The 19,968-nt window shown below is 36.8% G+C and overlaps 1 protein-coding gene across 12 annotated transcripts in view; it reads right to left on the minus strand.

Annotated features, from left to right (window-relative positions):
• Positions 1-19,968, minus strand: part of CNTN4 (contactin 4) — a 979,069-nt gene that overhangs the window by 64,626 nt on the left and 894,475 nt on the right. For all 12 annotated transcript variants that reach the window (XM_074404876.1, XM_074404882.1, XM_074404881.1 and 9 more), the window contains one exon: positions 11,485-11,612. In XM_074404876.1, the coding sequence (XP_074260977.1) occupies positions 11,485-11,612 (128 nt within the window). The remainder of the gene's footprint in view (positions 1-11,484; positions 11,613-19,968) is intronic.

Here is a 19,968-nt window from a genome sequence, read left to right on the forward strand (position 1 = left end):
TTTGACTCCTTCATCCTGAGTTTTGAAGAAAAATGCAAATATTTATATGTATTACTATGAAGATGAATCTTGTCATATTTGGTTCATATGATTATCTTTCTAAGTAATTTTGAATATTGATTCTAATATTTAATTTATTCCCTAATGATTCATGTGATCAGAAAATGTATTCAGCATGTTATCAGTAATGTCATATGTCAACTGATAAGAAAAGTTTGAGGAAAGGGAAGAGAAATGGCTAGGGATTTCATTCCTCCATTGACATTAATTCCTTCTATGGTTTGAATGTTTGTATCCCTTCCAAAATTCATGTTGAAACATAATCCTTAATGCAACACTACTAAGAAGTATGGCTTTTAGGAGGTGATTGAATCATGCATGATATAGGGAGTTTTTCTTTTTCTGTTCCATCCTCTCTGCCACATAAGAACACAGTGTTCCTCCCCTCTGGAGGATGCAGTATACAAGTTGCCATTGAGGAACTGAAAACTGGGCCCTCCCTAGACCCCAAACCTGTCAGCACCTTGATCTTGGACTTCCCAGCCCCAGAGCCATGAGAAAGAAATTTCTATTGTTCACAAGTTACCCAGTCTATGGTATTTTATTACAGCAGCACAAATGGACTAAGACAATCTTCCAGTCAACACTTTCAGAATAAAACATGTGAAGCAATCCTCCTAAACATGCTCCAGATTCCTCTCTCTATCTTGCCCACCTAGATATCACAAGAGTAGTTATTTTTGTTTTGTTTTGCTGATGCTATTTTGACTAGCAGGAGATAGAGAAATATTCACAAAGAAATCAGGCTAGTCCTTATTTATTGGTCAAAATAATCTATACTGGCAGAAAGATATTAATGAAAAAAGAAGTTATAAACAGTGTATGCAGTATGATCTTTTTGTGATAAGGATATTTAATTACAGATCTGAGAAGAGATACATACACAGTCAAGACACAGATGTAGATACAGATTGAATTCAGTGTGGATGTAATTCTAGAAGAAAATATTTTTAAAAATTATGTGGATCTCTCTGAAAGATGTGATTATCTTTTCCCTAATATTTCTATGAAAAATGTAATTAACACATAATTTTAAAAAATCATATGCTGGTGGTAATTTTCATTCTGTAGTCTCTTAGAAGAAGCAAAATTTCCACTAAAGTTAATGTCACGTTACTTAGCTACAGTTCATAAAATCTGCTTTATTTCCACTAAACAGAGAATCACAATGTTTGCCTGTTCTCTACAAATCCTAAAATATGAGCAATAGTGCCTCATCTATGGGTGTGTTCCCCTCACTTTTCCACTGTATTTTCCCTGAATATGCTAGAAGCCTTCATGTATTTGGGGCCATTAGATAAATTTCTTTTGCCTGGGATTACCTTGATTTTTTTTTAATCTGGCAGACTCTTACTCATACTTCAATTCCCTGTTCAATTATCACCTTTACCTCTTAGTTAGTTATACCTTCCTTTGTGTTCCTTCTATACTCTGAACACAGCTCTGTGTCTTTGTTTATTGGTATCTACTCCTAAAGGCTGAGCTCCTAAGTTTGCAGGCTTTGTTGGGTGTAGGCATTCCTGAAGAACTTGTTGAAAATGAAAATTCCTGGGTCTCATCCCTGGAGATTCTGGTTCTGCAGGTCAGAGGTAGGGCCCAGGAATATGCGTTTATTTAAAAACTCCTACATGATTCTGATGCTTGTGGTCTATGTCTCACAATGGCCACCAGGGATGGAGATAGCTACATCTTTCGTACCTTTAGATTATTCCTTCATATTTGGACTGCATCAGAGTGTCCCCTCATCAACTATACTGTCATTATAACTTAATTTCCTTTGTGTTACACATGAAAAAGTGTTGGTACAAATTGCATAGTGATCAGTGTTCTACCTATGCTGTGGACAAAACCAATGGAGGCAGATACATCTATGTTTATAAAAGTATACATGGAGGAGAAGGCAGTTCTGATTTAACCATTTAGATCTTCTAGGTGGAATCCAAGCTTTACTTACATTTATAAGTAGTTCTACTTTTGAAGAGAGAGAAAAGGGGAAAAAGTTAAGAAAATGACAGGTGGTATGTGTTCCAGTTTGGGAAATCTTCAAAGCAATGTTGCTAATCTTCATTTAATTATGTCTTGCACTTTTGCACACTGATTACAGACCTGCTAGAAGGCCACACAAAAAAGCCACTGTTATTCTAAATGTTCTGCTTATATTTCCTCTCCCATAACCAGGAACCTACTTTCAACTCCTCAAATGGATACATAAAAGAGACAACCATTTTAACCTTTTAGAAATGGATCTTCTACAGTAAATCAGAGAGAGATAATGAAAATGTTAATTAACTTGCTTTTATCTTGGTCAGATTCTGTATTTAACCTCAAGGCCTAAAGTCTTTTGGGCGGTTTTCTTAAATCTGATTGCCTGTGACAGCCAGAGAAATTCAATCATGATTTGGTGGGGCTGCTTCTTTGAGAGAGTAATACTTTTTCTGCCTCTGGCACAGAAAACAAATGCTAAGAAAGGAAGGTGAGATTCACTCATGAATTATTCTGATACATCTCTTTTCTGATTCAAGGCTTATAAGAGACCAAGCTTTCCCTTTCAAACTTGGGACCAACTGTTGGCTTCCCCACATGGGACCACTTCTAACATACAAGGAAACAGGTGATTTAAAACATATGCAAAGACACACCACAAACTTCTCTTCTTCTGAGAAACCATGTGCACATAAAACCAGCTTACATGACAAAGCATCATTCTCAAACCACAGGAAGTTCAGATATTTAGAAACGGAAGGTAAAAGTGCCTAATTATACTTTTCTCTTTATTTATTACACAATTAGCCATTTAAACGCCATTTCAGCTATGGAAATTATTTTTAAAGACTCCATAGTTTGAAAACAACCTACACTGAGTTGTAAACATTTAATGAACTGAAAAGCTTAACATAAACCATTTGTTTTCTTCAGTAAAGGAATAACTCTGTGGCAAGATGACAGATGTAAGATGACAGATGTACTTTAAAAAGACGTGCATGAGGAAAAGATAGACTTTTATTTATGTATTTCAAAAATATATAACTTAAATAATGCTGAGGATGTGTTCAGAAGTAGTAGCAGAGGTGAGAGATCTATGCTTTTTAATATCAACTTCTTCTTGATTAAGAACTTTATTGCATTAATAACTAAATCATACTGATTGCAAAAGAGCTGAAATGAGGCAATTAGTATGGCCTATGACAGCCATGAAGAATGAAACACGTGAGGTTTTCAATGCAAGCCAGATGGATATCTTCAATATACTTCTTATTATCTGCTTGTGGTAATAACTTCAATTAAACTGAATCACTATAACACAAGTCTCTCTGAACTGCTGGAAAAGGAATTAATTATGTGCTTCACATTTCATGATGCCAAAGAGTCATATTCTATTTGGCTTTTTTGTTTGTTTTATTTATTCTGTAAGTATTGATTACAAAAGAATTCATTAGTTCATTCTATAGGAGAGTTGTTCTTCTTTTTAAGAAAGATATTATTTGTATGGAATGGTTAAATATCACCAGGTAAAAGGTATCTCTTCTACAATACCTGCAAGAGAACTAAAAGAAAATACCCACTGTCTGGATGACTTTGCCTGCAATATTTGACCATGTAGGATTCTGACCTAAGACACATTTTTAATTTGAAATATTTTTACAGTTAAAACTACAACAAAAATTTACCAGTATGTGCTCACATTCCCTCTTCTAGAATTAGCAGGCTTTAACGCATTTTCATGTACCTCCAGCCTTTTCCCCCCATGAATATATATTAAAAATTTACCCAAACAGATATTACCAATACAGCTAAAGTCCTTCCGCATAATCTCAATCCAGGCATCCTCCCCCAAAATACTGAGTTAGTGCTTATATCGCATGTGTATTCTGTATTCAAACATTATAAGGTATTATTTTATATTACTAATTTTATATTTAATCATACTATATATTAAATAAAATGATATCATATGCATTATTCTTTAATTTCCTTGTGTATTTTTTTTCATTACAAACAACAACATGTGTAAATCTCACTAGATTAAATGCCCAGAAATAGAATTGCTGGGCCATGGAGATTACACTTTTTCAATTTTACTTGCTCTCCACAGTATCTATTCCAATTTCTATCCCTACTCAGAATGTGTGAGTACCATTTTCCTCATATAGTCACCAATAAAAGGTACTGTTAGATGTTTCTCTGTTGCCAATCTCATGTAAAAACATCATACCACACTGATGCTTACATTGCCTTTCCTTGATTATTAATAAAGTGATGTTTCTGCACAGCTTCTTGGCCCACAGAGTGTCTTTTATGCCAAAAGCAAAAATGTGAGCCTGCCTTCAGCATAGAGGCTTTGCTATGAAAGGACAGTCGGCACAGAAAAATGTAACAACTAAGGAATTATATCTTCCCTCTACACTAAGGATGAAGAAGTGATGGGCAGGCTGGCATCAGGGCCGACTGTCATGGTATGTAATCAGCATTACAAAAGAAGAGAAGGTTTTATAGAGAGATTTGGACAAAAGGGGAATCATTCTATTCGGGATTGATATTGTCAAAGGCATGTTATTTGCTAAATCTACGTGGCTCTCACACATGTCCACAAGAATGTCAAAGGAAATAATCATGCCCAGTTTCATCAGATTTCCAAGTCATATCATGCTTTGTGAACAGGAAGAACAAGAGGCACAATTACCTACCCTTCTTTTAAGATTCTCCTACCTTAGCTGGTACCAAATCCAGGGTGACAGATCTCAGATCTAACAGGATCTAGTATTGAAATGTTCTGGCCAGATGTTCTTCTACTGAGGGACCTACCATAATTAGCATTTAGTGCTTCTAATGACAAACTTTTCCTTCCTACTCTAGATGCCTAGGGTCAGAATTTATGTTAATCCTATTAGAAATACCCTTAATTATCACCTAGAAATAATTGGTTCCAGTGGAAGACATCTAATTAGGTTGAAATGCATTAAGTTATAAGGGACCAATGTTAAAAGCTTTTGTTGTGTATTAGCAGCCAAATGTCATTGTATGATACTGATTTCTGATTGATCCCCTGTCAAAACTGGATAAAGCCTTGAATAATTTTACATAGAAGATGTGGGCTTCTTCAAACTCATTTGCAAAAAAAATTCCAACTGAAAAGACTCTACTTTATTGCATCTATTATGGTATGCATGAAAAGGTTGATATTTCTCAATGTCCTACAGTTAAAACAGAAGAATTTTATATAGTGTGCAATAGTAATGCTGTGGATGCTCTTTGGTGCTGGTTTAAATGAAGAAATCTATTAATTTAAACAGAATAATCTTTCTATGGGATGAACAATGAGCACTCTTTCTGAAAATAAAGAAATCCATTAAATGTTCAGTAAACCACAGGAACATCTTCAGTTTGCAGGGCTGAAGAATGAAAATACAAAATAATTTCTTAGTTGTATGTGTGATCTTAGTTAATTTTTACTAAAGACTTCTTTTCAATTAAAGCTATTTAAAGTATAAATTTATTTTTTCTTATTATAAAAGTAATTCTATGCATTGAATTTAGAAATTTAAATAAACAGAAAAGCCAAAAGGGCTGAGTACGTGGCTCACACCTGTAATCCAAGCACTTTGGGTGGCCAAGGCGGGTGGATCACAAGGTCAGGAGTTCAAGACCAGCCTGGCCAATATGGTAAAACCCCATCTCTCCTAAAAAACATACAAAAATTAGTTGGGTGTGGTGGCGCACGCCTGTAGTCCTAGCTACTCGGGAGGCTAAGGCAGGAGAATCCCTTGAACCTGGAACGCAGAGGTTGCAGTGAGGTGAGGTTGTGCCACAGCACTCCAGCCTGCGTGACAAAATGGGACTCTATCTCAAAAAAAAAAAAAAAAAAAAAAGAAAAAAAAAGAAAAGAAAAGCCAAGAGAACACTGCTAAAAACCAGATGAAATTAGGGTAAAACTTTATATGGTCAATTTCAAAATAAGAAAAAAAATTCTATTAGATAAAGAACACGCAGACTGAGAATTATGAGGTAAAGGTGGAACAGTTCAGCTGATTTAGGTTGGTGACAGTGGGAGGTTTAGGAAGTGAGTGGTGTTTTAAAAAAATACCAGGTGATATCCTTCCTACTTTAGGTCTTCTTAGCCTACTATTCTGGTCCAGCTGTGCGAATCCTCCCCTCATGCTGGAGAATCAAATTGAATAATTTTTACAGTGTCTGCCAAGTAATTTTCCTCCTCCATCTCAATCAATAATGTATTACATCTCCTCTGGATTTTCAACTTGTATCCAAATTTTAAAGTCAACCCTTTGGATACTGGGGTGGGGCTAAGGTCCTGGGAAAGAAACATCCCTACCAATTCCAGTTACTAATCAGACTCAAGGCCATGTGGAAATGTGCAGCATGCAATATCACCACGGGGTATAAGAAAGTGTATAGCCTGGTCAGACTACACCTTGGACAGAATTTTGAAGATCTGAGGAAGAGAGAAAGTTATCAGAAGAAAGGATAAGTAATTTATTTTTTCTGTGAAGGACTTAATAGTAAATATGTAAGGTTTTGCAGAAGTGCCAAAGTTGAGGATATTATATAGGTAATTATATATTATACAGTCTCTGTCATAACTACACAACTTTGCTGTTGTAAGGCAAAAGCAACTTTAGTTAATATGTAAAAAAATGACATGGCTGTGTGACAACAAAACTTTATGGACACTAAAACATGATTTTATAAAAGTTTCACATGTTCAAAAATATTACTGTTCTTTTGATTTTTTTTCCCAAACAGCTATATATGTGAAAATCATGCTTAGCCTTTGGGGTATACAAAACAGGTATGGACTTGGCCCACAGGGCATAGTTTGAAACCCCTGAAAATGCAATATTCTCAAACTCTGGTGTGTGTAAGGATCAACTAGGGTACTTATTTTAAATGTAGGCTTTTCCAGGCCTCCCTAGAGAATTAGATTTGTTAGGGTAGAAGTGAGACCCAGGAGATCCGCATTTCTAATATGCACTCTACTGAATGAACTTTCACTTGCTAGATGGCATGCATGTACAAAGTTCTTTGGTGTAGGACAGTGTTTCCCAAAGTATAGTCTGTAACTATCAATTGCAAAATTGCTCAAGCTCAGTTTGGATGTAGTTCAGCAAGATGACTATGGTAAGAGCGTCCATAGCTTCATGCCCTACATTTCATTTTGAGTCGTGGAAATGATCGGCAGGAGTGAGGATTGCTATTACCATAGTTACCTTGTTGAACTACATCCAAACAAATACTCTAAGTTGCTCTTCTCTATGCCTGCTACTTAAAAATATGTCATATGAAACTGTATAGCAGAGACACTGCATCATGCAAAATCCTCTCCCAACCCTTTAACTCTGCTGCAGAGATAAACATGATTTATCTTTTTATATGCAGTACATTCATATTTATATGCAGTACAACACTGCATATAAATGTACCCCACCCTTCATATAGTTCTTAATGATGTCAATGATCACAAAAGCACAGTTTTGTTCAAAGGTCAAACATCGTGCTTTCTGTTGGGGTATGAGGGTTTGACTTAAGAACTGTTCTTGCTTAAAATGAAACAGCAAACCGAATCCCAAATATATTATAACTAGCCTGAAAAATAAAATCAGTAAAAGCTAGGAATTTAGATGATGGGGTGATAATTAAGAGCCCCCTGGGCACCTGTCAGAATTCTGCAGTTTGGGAGCCTGTTCATGCAGAATCTGAATATTTATCCATGTGATGATTGCGCGTCAGAGGTTGATTCTAAACCTCCTGTACCTGGTGCAGCAAATGTGTCCCCTCCCTCTCCTCCCCTACTTGCTGACCCTGTGTTTGACACTATCTTCAGCCTCTCTTCAAAACACGGTGGCAGGGGTAGGGAGAAAGAGAACTGGATTTGAAAAGCATGGTTAATGATAGAACTGTTGTAAAAAGGTTAGAAAATATGTGTTCTGATGCCTGACCTTCACCGTGTTTTAATCCCAGACACATGAGGAGATCGGAATGAATACAATCACATTTTAAGGTTAGAGAACATCTTCTCTGATAAATGAATCCCTTTGTAGATCTCAAAATTGAATTAAAATACAGCACTCAGTTATATTTTGGGCTAAGCTGTTAAAGTTGCATTAAAGGTGCAGGACTCAAGCATTTTGATGTGGGATTCAGGACTTGGCACAGTTCATGCAGAGTTCAGAATGGTTTTCTCTGCCTATATCGTGCTTTATGGGGCAGATTTCTAAATTATATTTCTCAGTTTATGTTAATGTCTCTAGCAGTGTGGATGGCCTCTCTGCAGACACACGTACTTCCCATTAATGCTAATGGGAGTCAGAACCAACCACACTGGGAGATAAACGATCTTTCAAATCTCTTCTGACCTTACCTAAAGTAACAAGATTGTTAACTCCTGTGAACATATTGGCCAAATAAAGCTTTATTTCCTCACCTCACCTAGAAGTAGAATATAAGAATCAGAGGACCTCTGTGGAGAAACTGACTGCAGCTCAGAACCGGGAGCCACTACTAGAAAGAACTCTGCTTGGAAACACATGAATTCTACCTGTCAATCAAGCTACCTGGGCATATCATCTCTTAACCTCATCCTTAACACATACCTGCCTTTCTCTTTTTGTACTGGGTCAGGCTCTTCCTGCCTCAGTCCTTCCTCTTACTCTCATCTATTAGGAAATTTCAGTTTTTAAAGTGTTCCTCATGTTTCAGCAAATCATGTGGCTAGCATAGGCAGGACATACCCATTCTGCATCTGCAAGTCCACTAAAACTCTCCTGAAAATTGTCCTCAACTCATGTTTCCTAGTTTTAGACATTCACATATACCATCTTCATTATTTTTGCATATTCTCCTGTAACAATGCATATTTAGTACTTTTCTTTATACTGACTCACTTCTTAAATTTATTTTGCAAGATTGTTATCATTGCAGTTAATGAAAAACCAGTGTTTTCCTAAAATACCTTGAAAGAAACAAATAGTTACCAAAATTTAAAAAATTGAAACTGTAAACTGCCTAAAACTATATCCTATACTTACTTGGGTGAATAGCTGTTCACATTTTACTAGAAGAAATAAATTATTTTGTTTGTTAGAATAGGTAAAAGTTACTATCTCAGCAATATTTATACCCTCACAAAAATGAGGCAACCATAACATATTTCATCCCTGATATATTTGTAGGTTTTGCACCATGATTCAGTGTAAGATGAGCATCAGGGAACTGCACAGTTGGTTGGGAATGGTTTTGTCCTGGGGCTTGTGGTATTACTGGGATGCAAGCCCTGATGAGAAATAGAGGCCTCTCCTTTCTGCCAACTCTCGGGAGAGTCTAGGAAGCCAATACTTACAAGACGGAGGATAATAAAATACAGATCATACCTTTTTCCTACCTGTGAAAATACCTTACTTTTAACAATATGAGATGCTATATGTATGTGTGTGTGTGTATATATATATATATGGTTTCTCTGCTTAGCTGTTTCTAATCTTTCATACTCTTAATCATTTCTTTATTATAGGCTCACTTCTTTTTGTTAATTATTCTGTTGGGGTAGAAATGTCATAAATGTTCACTTCAACATGATTTAGAATACATGCATATACATTTAAAAATATATAAACAACAAAATATTAGTATTTCTTAGGCGCCAGCTACCCTGTTAATCACATAGCATGGATTTCCACAGTCATCAAAACAACCTCATTTTATAAGAATATGTTTATAAACAAAACAACTACTAATATTTCCTAGGTGCCAGGTACCATGCTAATCACTTAACATGGATTTTCACAGTTATCAAAGCAACTCCATGAGGCCGGCACTACTATTATCCCCACATAGGCTAATTTTCTTGTCTATGAGCTAGTAGGTGGCAGAAATGAGATTCAAACCCAGATCACTCTGGCTTGAATCCCTGCCTTTTAACTATGATTTAAGATGTTGCCCTAATATTCTCTTATATCTTCATAACTCACAAATAATCTATAACAGGTCCCAGCTCCGTGTCTAACCAGCTCTGAAACACTGAGGTCTCTCCTGGTCCTAAATGATCGCTAAGCTTCCTTTAGCCGAGATAGTCATACATTAGCAAAGACCTCTAGCTAGAACTGTGCTTTACAAATATTATCTAATGTCTTTTTCCTCTGCCTCTGAAACAGAGTGAACAAGAAGTCAGTCATACACTGATGCTAGTGCTCTGAGGAAGTAATAAACAGACTGAAATAGTTGGAATCAATCTAAACATATATTTAGTTCTAACTCTTGGACTTCCAATTTTCTATTTGCACAGCTAATGATAAAAAGACTTCCTGAAATAGTGGTACGTTTCCAACTTCCTATGACTCTAAAATACACAATTAGGTAATTTTTAGCTTTCTTCTTTAAATTAAAGTGAAGGCAATTTAAAAAAAAAATATTTTTATTTGCCTTCATCTACCTTCACAAAGGGATCTACAAATGGGCAAGAAGGAAAAATATGATATGACTCATAAATTACTCAGGAACAGGAAGAATGGGTAAAAACATTTCCTGGTGAGGCAAAAAGAACCAAGGAGAACTCAGAATCAGGATCCGGGTTTGGGTCTCCTTCTGCTACTCGTGACCTTAAGAGAACCACCAACCTGAGCCTCATCTTCTTCAGTCAAATTATTGCTTTGACCAAGATCCCTTCAACTCAAAAATCCTATGACAGGGTAATATATAAAGTGAAGGAAATGCAAATGAAATATAAATTAAGATCTCCTTCTTTTCAGTTGTTACGTAGCACTTTCAGCCCATGCCATGAAGCTGATATTGAAATAGTTTCACTCATGTGCTTTGCTAAGAGCTTAAAGGACTTTCTGTTACAAAAACTATAAAGCATCCAGGTTATGGTATGTGAGAATTTTATTTCCTTAAAATCGGCAAGGTTGGCTGAGTGACTAAGGCAAAGCACAGAGGTGATGAAAACCTTTTATTAGTATAATAAGCTATATCCATATCTCTGAATAAAAGGGACAGCTATCTTAAAAATTACCAAAGTCATTGTTTAAACAATGTTTGCTAAAAATAATACATGAGTCTTGAGTTTTTAATTTGTTGGCATAGTGTTCCTAGACATGAATTTCAAATCTATAGAGGCTTGAAAGAAATTTAATTAAAGGATTGAAGATAACATTAGTTATAACACTATAATAGATACAATAGCTATAATTCTCAAAATTGTATTGGATGATTCTGAAATAAGATAGCCTTTCAATCATATTCATTACCAGGAGTTCTCTAAGAATTATTAATCATATCATGTTTGCCATGATGTATTAATTTAGCAACACAGTGATATCTCTACATATTAAAATGAATGATGTCACTTCTACAGATTACATTATTAGACATGAGAACACATATATTAATATATGAATTCTTTGGGTGAGCCATTACCTTTCACTACCAAGTTTCCAGTACTGCTAGCAGTCCCAAAATGGTTAGTGGCTATACAGGTATAACTCCCAGCATCTGATTTAGTAACGTTGATGATTCTGAGGTTTCCATCTTCAGAAATGGTAATTCTGAAATCAAAGTAAATGAAGCAAAAATGGTGAAATTTATCTCATATGACTATTGCAAATTATTTCTGTCATTCTGTCATCTTTCAAACCATAAATCATTGCTACATTACTTGACAGCCTCTTTATTTAGGATATTTGTCCAATACACAGAAACATAATTGAGATACGTGACTTGTTTAGTGTTTTAAATATTTTTCTTGTTAAAATGGTCTCAATAGTCATTTGGAATAATCATTATAAATATTAAACAGGTTGTGACAATTTCTCTTTCAGAGGTCTAACCACATTAGGCAAAGGGAATGCTTATGGTAGGTCACCATTAGTCTTATAACTGCTAATGAGGAATAAGAAAAAAAAACCCTTGATTAATCAATTTAAGCATTTTCACTGACAGTATTTTTTTCTAAATGAGAGGCTTAAATTAAATGAGCTATTATTAAGCATATTCATTTCTAACATGTCAGCCAATACATTTTTAATGAGATGTAAAAACTGAACTTAAAAAATTAAAATACTCCATAACTCAGTGTGACTTTGGCAGAATAGCCAATGTGGATGGCAAACCTCAGGCTCCACAAGTAAGGTCAAACATCTACTTTCTGCAGGGAAGAAAATGCTTTTGTTGACCGATGCAAAATCTGGAAGAGGAAGAATTTTAAAGAACTCTATTTTCAACATGACTACCAGAAGAGAAGTAGGAAAATACAAAGATGAATAAGACAGACAGCTTGGCTTAGAGGCTTGTCAGAGAAATAAAAAACGTACACAAATAGCTCATTCAAGGTACATGTCTATTACATTTCTCTTACATTTCAAATCTGCCCACATCTTTCCATCTCTTCCGCTCCCTCCTTCCCACCTAGTCTAACAAAACAGCCTCCTAATTGGTCTGACTATTTCTACTCTTGTCTCTCAAATTTATTCTTCAGTCAGTGACCAGATGATCTTTTAAGATTTAAATCAGATTATATCACTCTCCTGGCTTAAAGCTACATCCTTGGAACTGCCACTGCATTCTGAATAAATTTCTTGTTAGAGCTTTATTATGAAGCCTAACAGATCTAGCTTTTTAAAAAGCCTCTCTTGCTTACTATTTTGTTCTAATGCTTCTACCCTTCAATGAACTCTAGTCACAGTGCTGTTCTGTATGTTACTAGAGCATCTGAAATGCTTCTCACTTCAGGTCCTTTGCACTTGCTCTTCTGCCTGCTTTGAACATCACTTCCCTGTGTCTGGACATAGCTGTCACCTTCTAACCTTCAGGATCTCAGTGTGGAGGTAACTTTTCCTTACAGATCTTTCCCAACTCACTGTTTAAGGTGGGTCTCCCTGTCTCCCTGTCTTCCTATTTTCATGCAGCCACTTTATTGCTTCCCATTAAATTCAATACGGAAATTTTATTTGTTTGCTTGTTAGTTGTCTTATTGCATAGAATGGTAGCATCTCTGAGGGCAGGGATGGTGTTTGTCTTATGACTGAAACTCTGGGTTTAGGACACAGGATGGCATGTAGTAGATACTAGAAATATTTAAGTGGATGAGTGAATAAGTGAATAAATAAATACCCTAAAGGAAAAATTGATATTATGCTGTAGGAATTCAGAGTGGCTGAACCACTTGGCACTAGTGCTAGACTTACCAGAGTCCTTTCAAATATCTGAAACAAGGGGGCTACGATGGGCAAAGCCTCTCTTCGTAGAACTTTTGAGTAAGCATTTTAAAAACACAGGTGAAGGTATAAATGCATGGATTTGCAAATGCTACATATACATTTGTGAAGGCTTTTATGGATGGAGAAGCTATAGTCTTCCTGAGGACCCAGTCCAGATCTATGAGTCAGGCTGATGAGAGCTTATGAAGGTGGAAGAACTCTAAAAAGAATTTTGGAATCAAAGGATTGGGAGTTCACATTCCAGTGCTGTCAGTTATAGCTATACGGACTAAAGGCAACTTGCTTCAGTTTCCCAGTTTTTACTTCCTCTTCCACAAAATACAAGTAACCATGTCCATCTTACAGATTGATAGCAAGAATTAGATAAGATAGGATCAGTAAGATTCCTAGATGTTTCCTGATACTTATTAGGCAGTGGTTCTCTTTCATCTTTAAAACTGTGTTCACTAGGCTGGGTGTGGTGGCTCACGCCTGTAATTCTAGCACTTTCAGGGGCTGAGGCGGAAGGATCACTTGAGCACAGGAGTTCAAGACCAGCCTGGGCAACATAGCAAAACCTTGTCTCTACAAAAAAATACAAAATTAGCCAGGCATGGTGGCTTATGCCTATAGTCCCAACTACTTGGGGGGCTGAACTAGGAGGATCACTTGAATATAGGAGGTGGAGGTTGCAGTGAGCCAAGATTGTACCACTACACTCCAGCCTAGGAGACAGCGTGAGACCCTGTCTCAAACAAACAAACAAACAAACAAAAATTGTGTTCTCTTAGTCATTTGTATATATAGGCAAAATTGGATAATATCCTTTTAATATATTTTCTTTTAACATAGTAATTAAATAAGTCTTCTTTTTATATTTTGACTGTTATTTCTAACAATCTGAAATCAATATGCCAATTAACTGAGTCATCCCTAATCAAGGTACAAGATGCAGCCAAGGCACAACGGCACGCGTGGTTGGGCAGTTTGTAGTGGCTGGCAGTACCTATGTTGCTTTTTGGTAGAGCTCTGGGGTGGGAGGCCTTGGCCTTTGGGCTGGGGTGAGCCATGCCCCCGGTGGAGGCAAGGGAGCTGAGCTGGAGCCTTGGCCAGTCAGGTGCTAACTCCTAGGCTGACCATTGCTGCTGAGGGATTTGTGGGTCACTATGTTTTGCAAACCAGGAAGCATAAGAGCCTCAGGTAAAAACATCCCGTTTTTCAAAGTCTACTGAAATCCACCCTCAGTGATGGCTATAGAGGTGTCTAAATCCAAAGCGACAAAATGAGAAGCAGAGGTACAAGTCCTCCTGCCAATAAAGAAAGAGTAAGAGATGCTCATCAACAAATTCCTCCCTTAATCACTCTGGTAAAGGAGAATGCTCTTACATAGCAGTCAAAATCTATGAAGCTAAACATTTACTAGCAGATTAAGGTTAAAGTTAAGTAAATGTATGATTAATTTTAAGTTCTTATTAGTTTACATATATGACTACCAACTTCTTATAATAAAATGTCTCAAAGCTATAATTTAGAAAAATGATTTAGCATAAGCCAAATCAAAGCTCTGGCAAAAAAAAAAAAAAAAAAAAGACAGACAAGAGGCCTTTTGTTCATTTACATCACAGATACACACATAACAGTTGCTCAATAAAGACCATCTGATACCTCATTTGGCAATGAGCAGATGCACTGACAAAAACAGAGTGGTGAACAAATCTTAATTGCCTCAATAATAACAAAAATAGCCTTAAAGGAGTTAATCGCATTCCATTTATAAAATAGTTTGCTAGAAATTGTGGAATGTTAGCATATGAGAATTCAATATGTAAGGTGACATTTGTGTTTTACTTATGGACTTATCTTCTATGAGGTAACACTGGCCTGGAGCATATTAAACATTCTGAGGGGTAAGATGACTTTCAAGGCAAAAACACTTATTAATAACTTATATGATTAAAAATAGTATCATGATCATTCCCAAAACCTAAAACCATCGCCTGTATCAAACTCTAACATGCTGAAGGACATGAATACGGAAACAAAGGTTTGTCATCAGATGACATGGGTTCTAGCCTTGACTCTGAAACTTGTCAAGTATATGGCATAGCCAAGTTACTTATGCAAGCTCTGAGACAGTTTCCCAACCTTGGCACTGAGGACATTTTGGACTGAGCAATTCTTTGTCCTGGGGAGAATGCTGGGCAGCATGCCTGGCCTCTGCCCACTGGATTCTTATATCTCTAACCCTTCCCTAAGTCATGACAATCAAAAATGTCTCCAGATATTGCCAAAGATACCCTGAGGGTCAAAATCACCCCCAGTTGAGAACTATTGGTCTAATTCAGTTTTTAAAATTCCTTCTTCTATAATGAGATAAGATACCTGAAAAGTTCCTTGAATTTAATGTGCTCTACACTCTTCAAGTGTTTTCTCCACCATCGTTACCATTCCTGCTTCCTACTTTTGGTATCTGCATTGCATAAAACCCAGCTAGCTTTTAACAGTCTTAGTACAAGGCTCTCTTTCCCCCTTGTCCTTAGAGATTCCCTATCGAATTTCCTATAGGCCTCATGAAATTACAAAATAATTTTATAAAATACTTACTATTCATTTTAAAGATTTCAATGCCTAATACAGGCAGTGCTCGACTTAACGACCACGGTCAGGACCGCGGAACGGTCGTAACACGATTTGGTCGTAAGTTGAGTAGGCTATATGTACAGTTGAAATGCTGCACGCGGAGATGGTAGTGCTGCCAGAAGCTGGTCCGCACTGTCGTACACCCAGCTGGGCAACATTTGCGCTGCCAGATGCGGAGCAGTAGTGGCTAGCGATTGTGGTCGTTAAGTCGAATGGTCGTAAGTGGCATAGGTCGTAAGTGGCATAGGTCGTAAGTCGATAAATACCTGCACTAGTTTACGGTCTTAACTCTCCAAATGTTATTTGGAAAGAGGTAAGTAAAATAAGGAAGACCCTAACTGTTAGAATTACAAATGAGAGAAGGACAGTGAGGGAGATTATCTGTAGAAGGGGTAACTTTCAGTAGCCTTCATTAGATTACATCATATTGCTGTGATTATTTATTCTTCCTATTATCCAAATGTGGGAGTAATATGAAGTTTGTTAAACTATTCTTTTGAGAAACTCAACAACTTTTTTATACAGCAGTACAGTGTAGTAACTAGCAACATAAACTCTGCAACTAAACTGTCTAGGCTCAAATCATGCTTCTACTATTTAGGAACTGTGTGACTTTGGGAAAGTTAATCTCTCTGTACCTACGTTTCCTTATTTGCGAAAATGGGATAAAAGTAGCTACATATATCTCATAGAGTTGTTGTAAAGATGCACAGTGCTTAGAACAATTCCTGACACGTAAAATGCACCAGGCAGGACAGGTGCCTGGGCATATGTCAGTGAGACCCTCATCAATAGACCAGAGTTAGCCACATGTCCTATTAAGTGAAGCTCTGTGCCTTCCTGGACCCAGTTTACAAATCCTTTGTAATTGTTTCAAGCAATTGCAAAGGATTGTGTTAAGGCTAAGACAACTGCTGAGTGGTTCTGCCACTATGAAGTTCTACAACACATTATTATGCCTCACAAAGCACACAGGTGACACCAAAGAGACACAGAAGGGGGATGATATATTGAACTCAATCACTCATAGTTATTTACTAAATATTTCTTCTATATTAGGCCTTGTGCTATTTTTTAGTGATGGGAAAATTATTGTTTCTGTTCTCAAGAAGCTCATAATAAATCATGAGTTTAGATGATTATATATCTAGAAATAATGCCAATGCGTTATATATGATAACATACACATTCTATAAGTACATAGCAAAAGGAGCATAACTTTTTTCAAAGGGAAAGCTGTTTCACAGACTATCTAGCTATAAAGATGGGCAGGGAATTAGAGCTGGTCAGTCAGGAGACCCTATTTTCTTGTCTATAGTGATTGGTGTAGAAGCATGCCATCAAAACCAGGAGCTCTTTGAGAAAACAATCTCTTTCTGCTGAAATTGTTAAATTTGAAAGATGGGAATCTAGAATGTTGGCAATCATTTTGCCTACCATATAGTGAAAGCATGCCTTAAGGAAGCTAAGCAAAGACAAACAGAGCCTAAAAGACAGAGAAAAAGAGAGGCAGAGAACTTATGACATTTTTTATCCCATTTCTGTCCATGGTGGAATTCAACATCTTGGACGCCCCAGTTACATAAGCCAATCATCTAAAATATTACAAATTGAGTTAGCTTTTACACCAGGAAGAGTGCAATCTTTTCAAGAAATTATTGAACTTGTTCAGGTGACAGTGGTAGTAAAAGAGGAGTGGAGGGAATGGATTCTGCAGATGATTCTGTGATAACTGCCTCGATAGAACTTTTTGGTACAAGACTGATGAATGCTATCTGTAATGGAAGAATAACCACACCATTCTGAATATGAAAAGAATGTACCTGATATTTCTTTAGACACAGCTGTATTATATAATTTTGGTTTTATCTTTCTGCATGAAGGCTAAGTATACAATTTGACTTGTTGCTTTTAATGTGTTTTATGGGATTTTTTTTTGAGACAGAGTCTTGCTGTGTTACCCAGTCTGGAATGTAGCGGCACAATCTTGGCTCACTGCAACCTCCACCTCCTGGTTACATACGATTCTCTTGCTTCAGCCTCCCTAGTAACTGGGATTACAGGTGTGCACCACCACGTCTAGCTAATATTTTACATTTTTAGTAGAGCTAGGGTTTCACCATATAGGCCAGGCTGGTCTCAAACTCTTGACCTCAAGTGATCTGAGTCCCTCAGCTTCCAAAGTGCTCAGATTACAGCCATGAGCCACTATGCCCAGCCAATGTTTTATGGGATTTTTTTATAAGCCAGAAATAAGCTATAAAGCTAGCATTTGGCCTTCGGGTACAGATTTGGCTAGCTCAAGGAAATTTTGAAATAAAACTCAATATAAATTCTTAGATATTTTCTTCCTTTCAATTTGGATCCTCTATCAACTTACAAAAAGGGGTTTTTCCACTAATAATACATTCATTTTTTTCATGAATATAGTACCTAAATCTAGTCCAAGGATGGTGATATAGAAGTTGAGAAGAAATTATTTAGGCAGATAGTGAGGGTACGGTAGTCCTCAGTAAGATTTCCTTTTAATGAAAAGCAGCCTCAAATCATTCTCTTTTCTAACAAAGAGGAGCTTGCAAAATTGAGCTGCAGATATAGACAAGCAAGCTGGAAGCTTGCATGGGTAAATAGCAGTAGCTGTGCCAATAGGAAAAGGCTACCTGGGACTAGGCATGTTTAAAATAGTGGGCCCATCTTTCTTTCTCTTTGCCAGCCATGTATATAGCAAAAAGCAGACAGCATGGGGCTGGCCAGGCAAAGAGCCTATTTGCATAACATTAGGGTGGGGCAGCCAGCTTCCCCACCACACCTGGTCTAACCAATCTCTGGGCCCTATGTAAATAAGACACTCCTCTTCAAGCCTGTCTATAAAATCCAGTGCACTTCAACACAAACCAGAGAGAGGGAGCTGTTCTCCCTTCTCCTTTTTTTGCTAATTAAACTTCAGCTCCTAAACTCACTCCTTGTGTGTGTCTGTGTCCTTAGTTTTCTTGGCATGAGATGTCAAACCTCGGGCATTACCCCAGACAACAATGCCACTTAACAGCTTTATTTTCATGTTTGTTTCCTGATGAGACTTCAAACTTTCCTTTGTGATCCATCTCATCTTGGTTTCCTCAATTTAGACTACTGACTAACTTGTAGCTATTAGGGTGATAATGAACTTTGAGCTCCTCCTAATACTAATGAATTAGTGATGGAGTAAGATAAAAAGAATTGAAAATGTAAATTTGTTCTTGGTTTAGAATAGGTTAGTCCTGACCTACCTGTGGGCCCTTTTTAAATTATTGATGGTATCAAAGTCAAAGATGATTAAGCAGCAAGTAGTAAAAATAAAGACGTGACACAAGACTTAATTTTCCCTATATGAAAAGAAGTCACTTAATTCTCAACACAGTAAATTACCTAGAGCATAAAGAAGCAGTTGTCCCCTCACTGTCATTTGGAGATTTTGGATCCACAGAGGATAGGAATAAATCTGGACTCATGAGATAAATTGAATCTCTTTCTTCATATAAGGCTCTGCGTTGCAGCCATTGAAGAGCTGACATTGTCTGTCCTATAAATCAAAACCAGTCTGGGGACACGGGACCTTTAAAAATGCTGATCTTTTCTCTTTGGGGGCTTTAGTAATAGATGACAAAAGCTTCCAACTTCACTCTATCACCCAAAAGAGGAAGATTATCCCAAAATGGAGACCTGTGATTTCTGTGAGCAGTTCAGCGGGAAGCCCAACTGCAGGAGAGGGAAACAGTATATCCTTGCTTGCCTTTAAGTCACACTGAAACACTTCCTTAGAAATGAATCCCTTTAGAATACAACTTATAAAACCGCTTCTCCCCTTCTGCAAAGAAAGAAATTATGGAGTGATCATTTCCTTTCAACAAACAAACAAAATACATCAAAGTGACAAACTATTATGTTAAATTTTAAATCATCTTTATTATTGTTAGATTGAGAATAAAGTAGCTCACTTAAAATTACGTGCAATTTAAACAAAATCTCAAAGGGCCTTAAGAGGCTTCTACTCTCTTTTATACACGATCAGTTCCAGAAAACATGTTTG

The sequence above is a fragment of the Saimiri boliviensis genome, chromosome 8 (assembly GCF_048565385.1).
Source record: "Saimiri boliviensis isolate mSaiBol1 chromosome 8, mSaiBol1.pri, whole genome shotgun sequence".
Taxonomy (NCBI): domain Eukaryota; kingdom Metazoa; phylum Chordata; class Mammalia; order Primates; family Cebidae; genus Saimiri; species Saimiri boliviensis.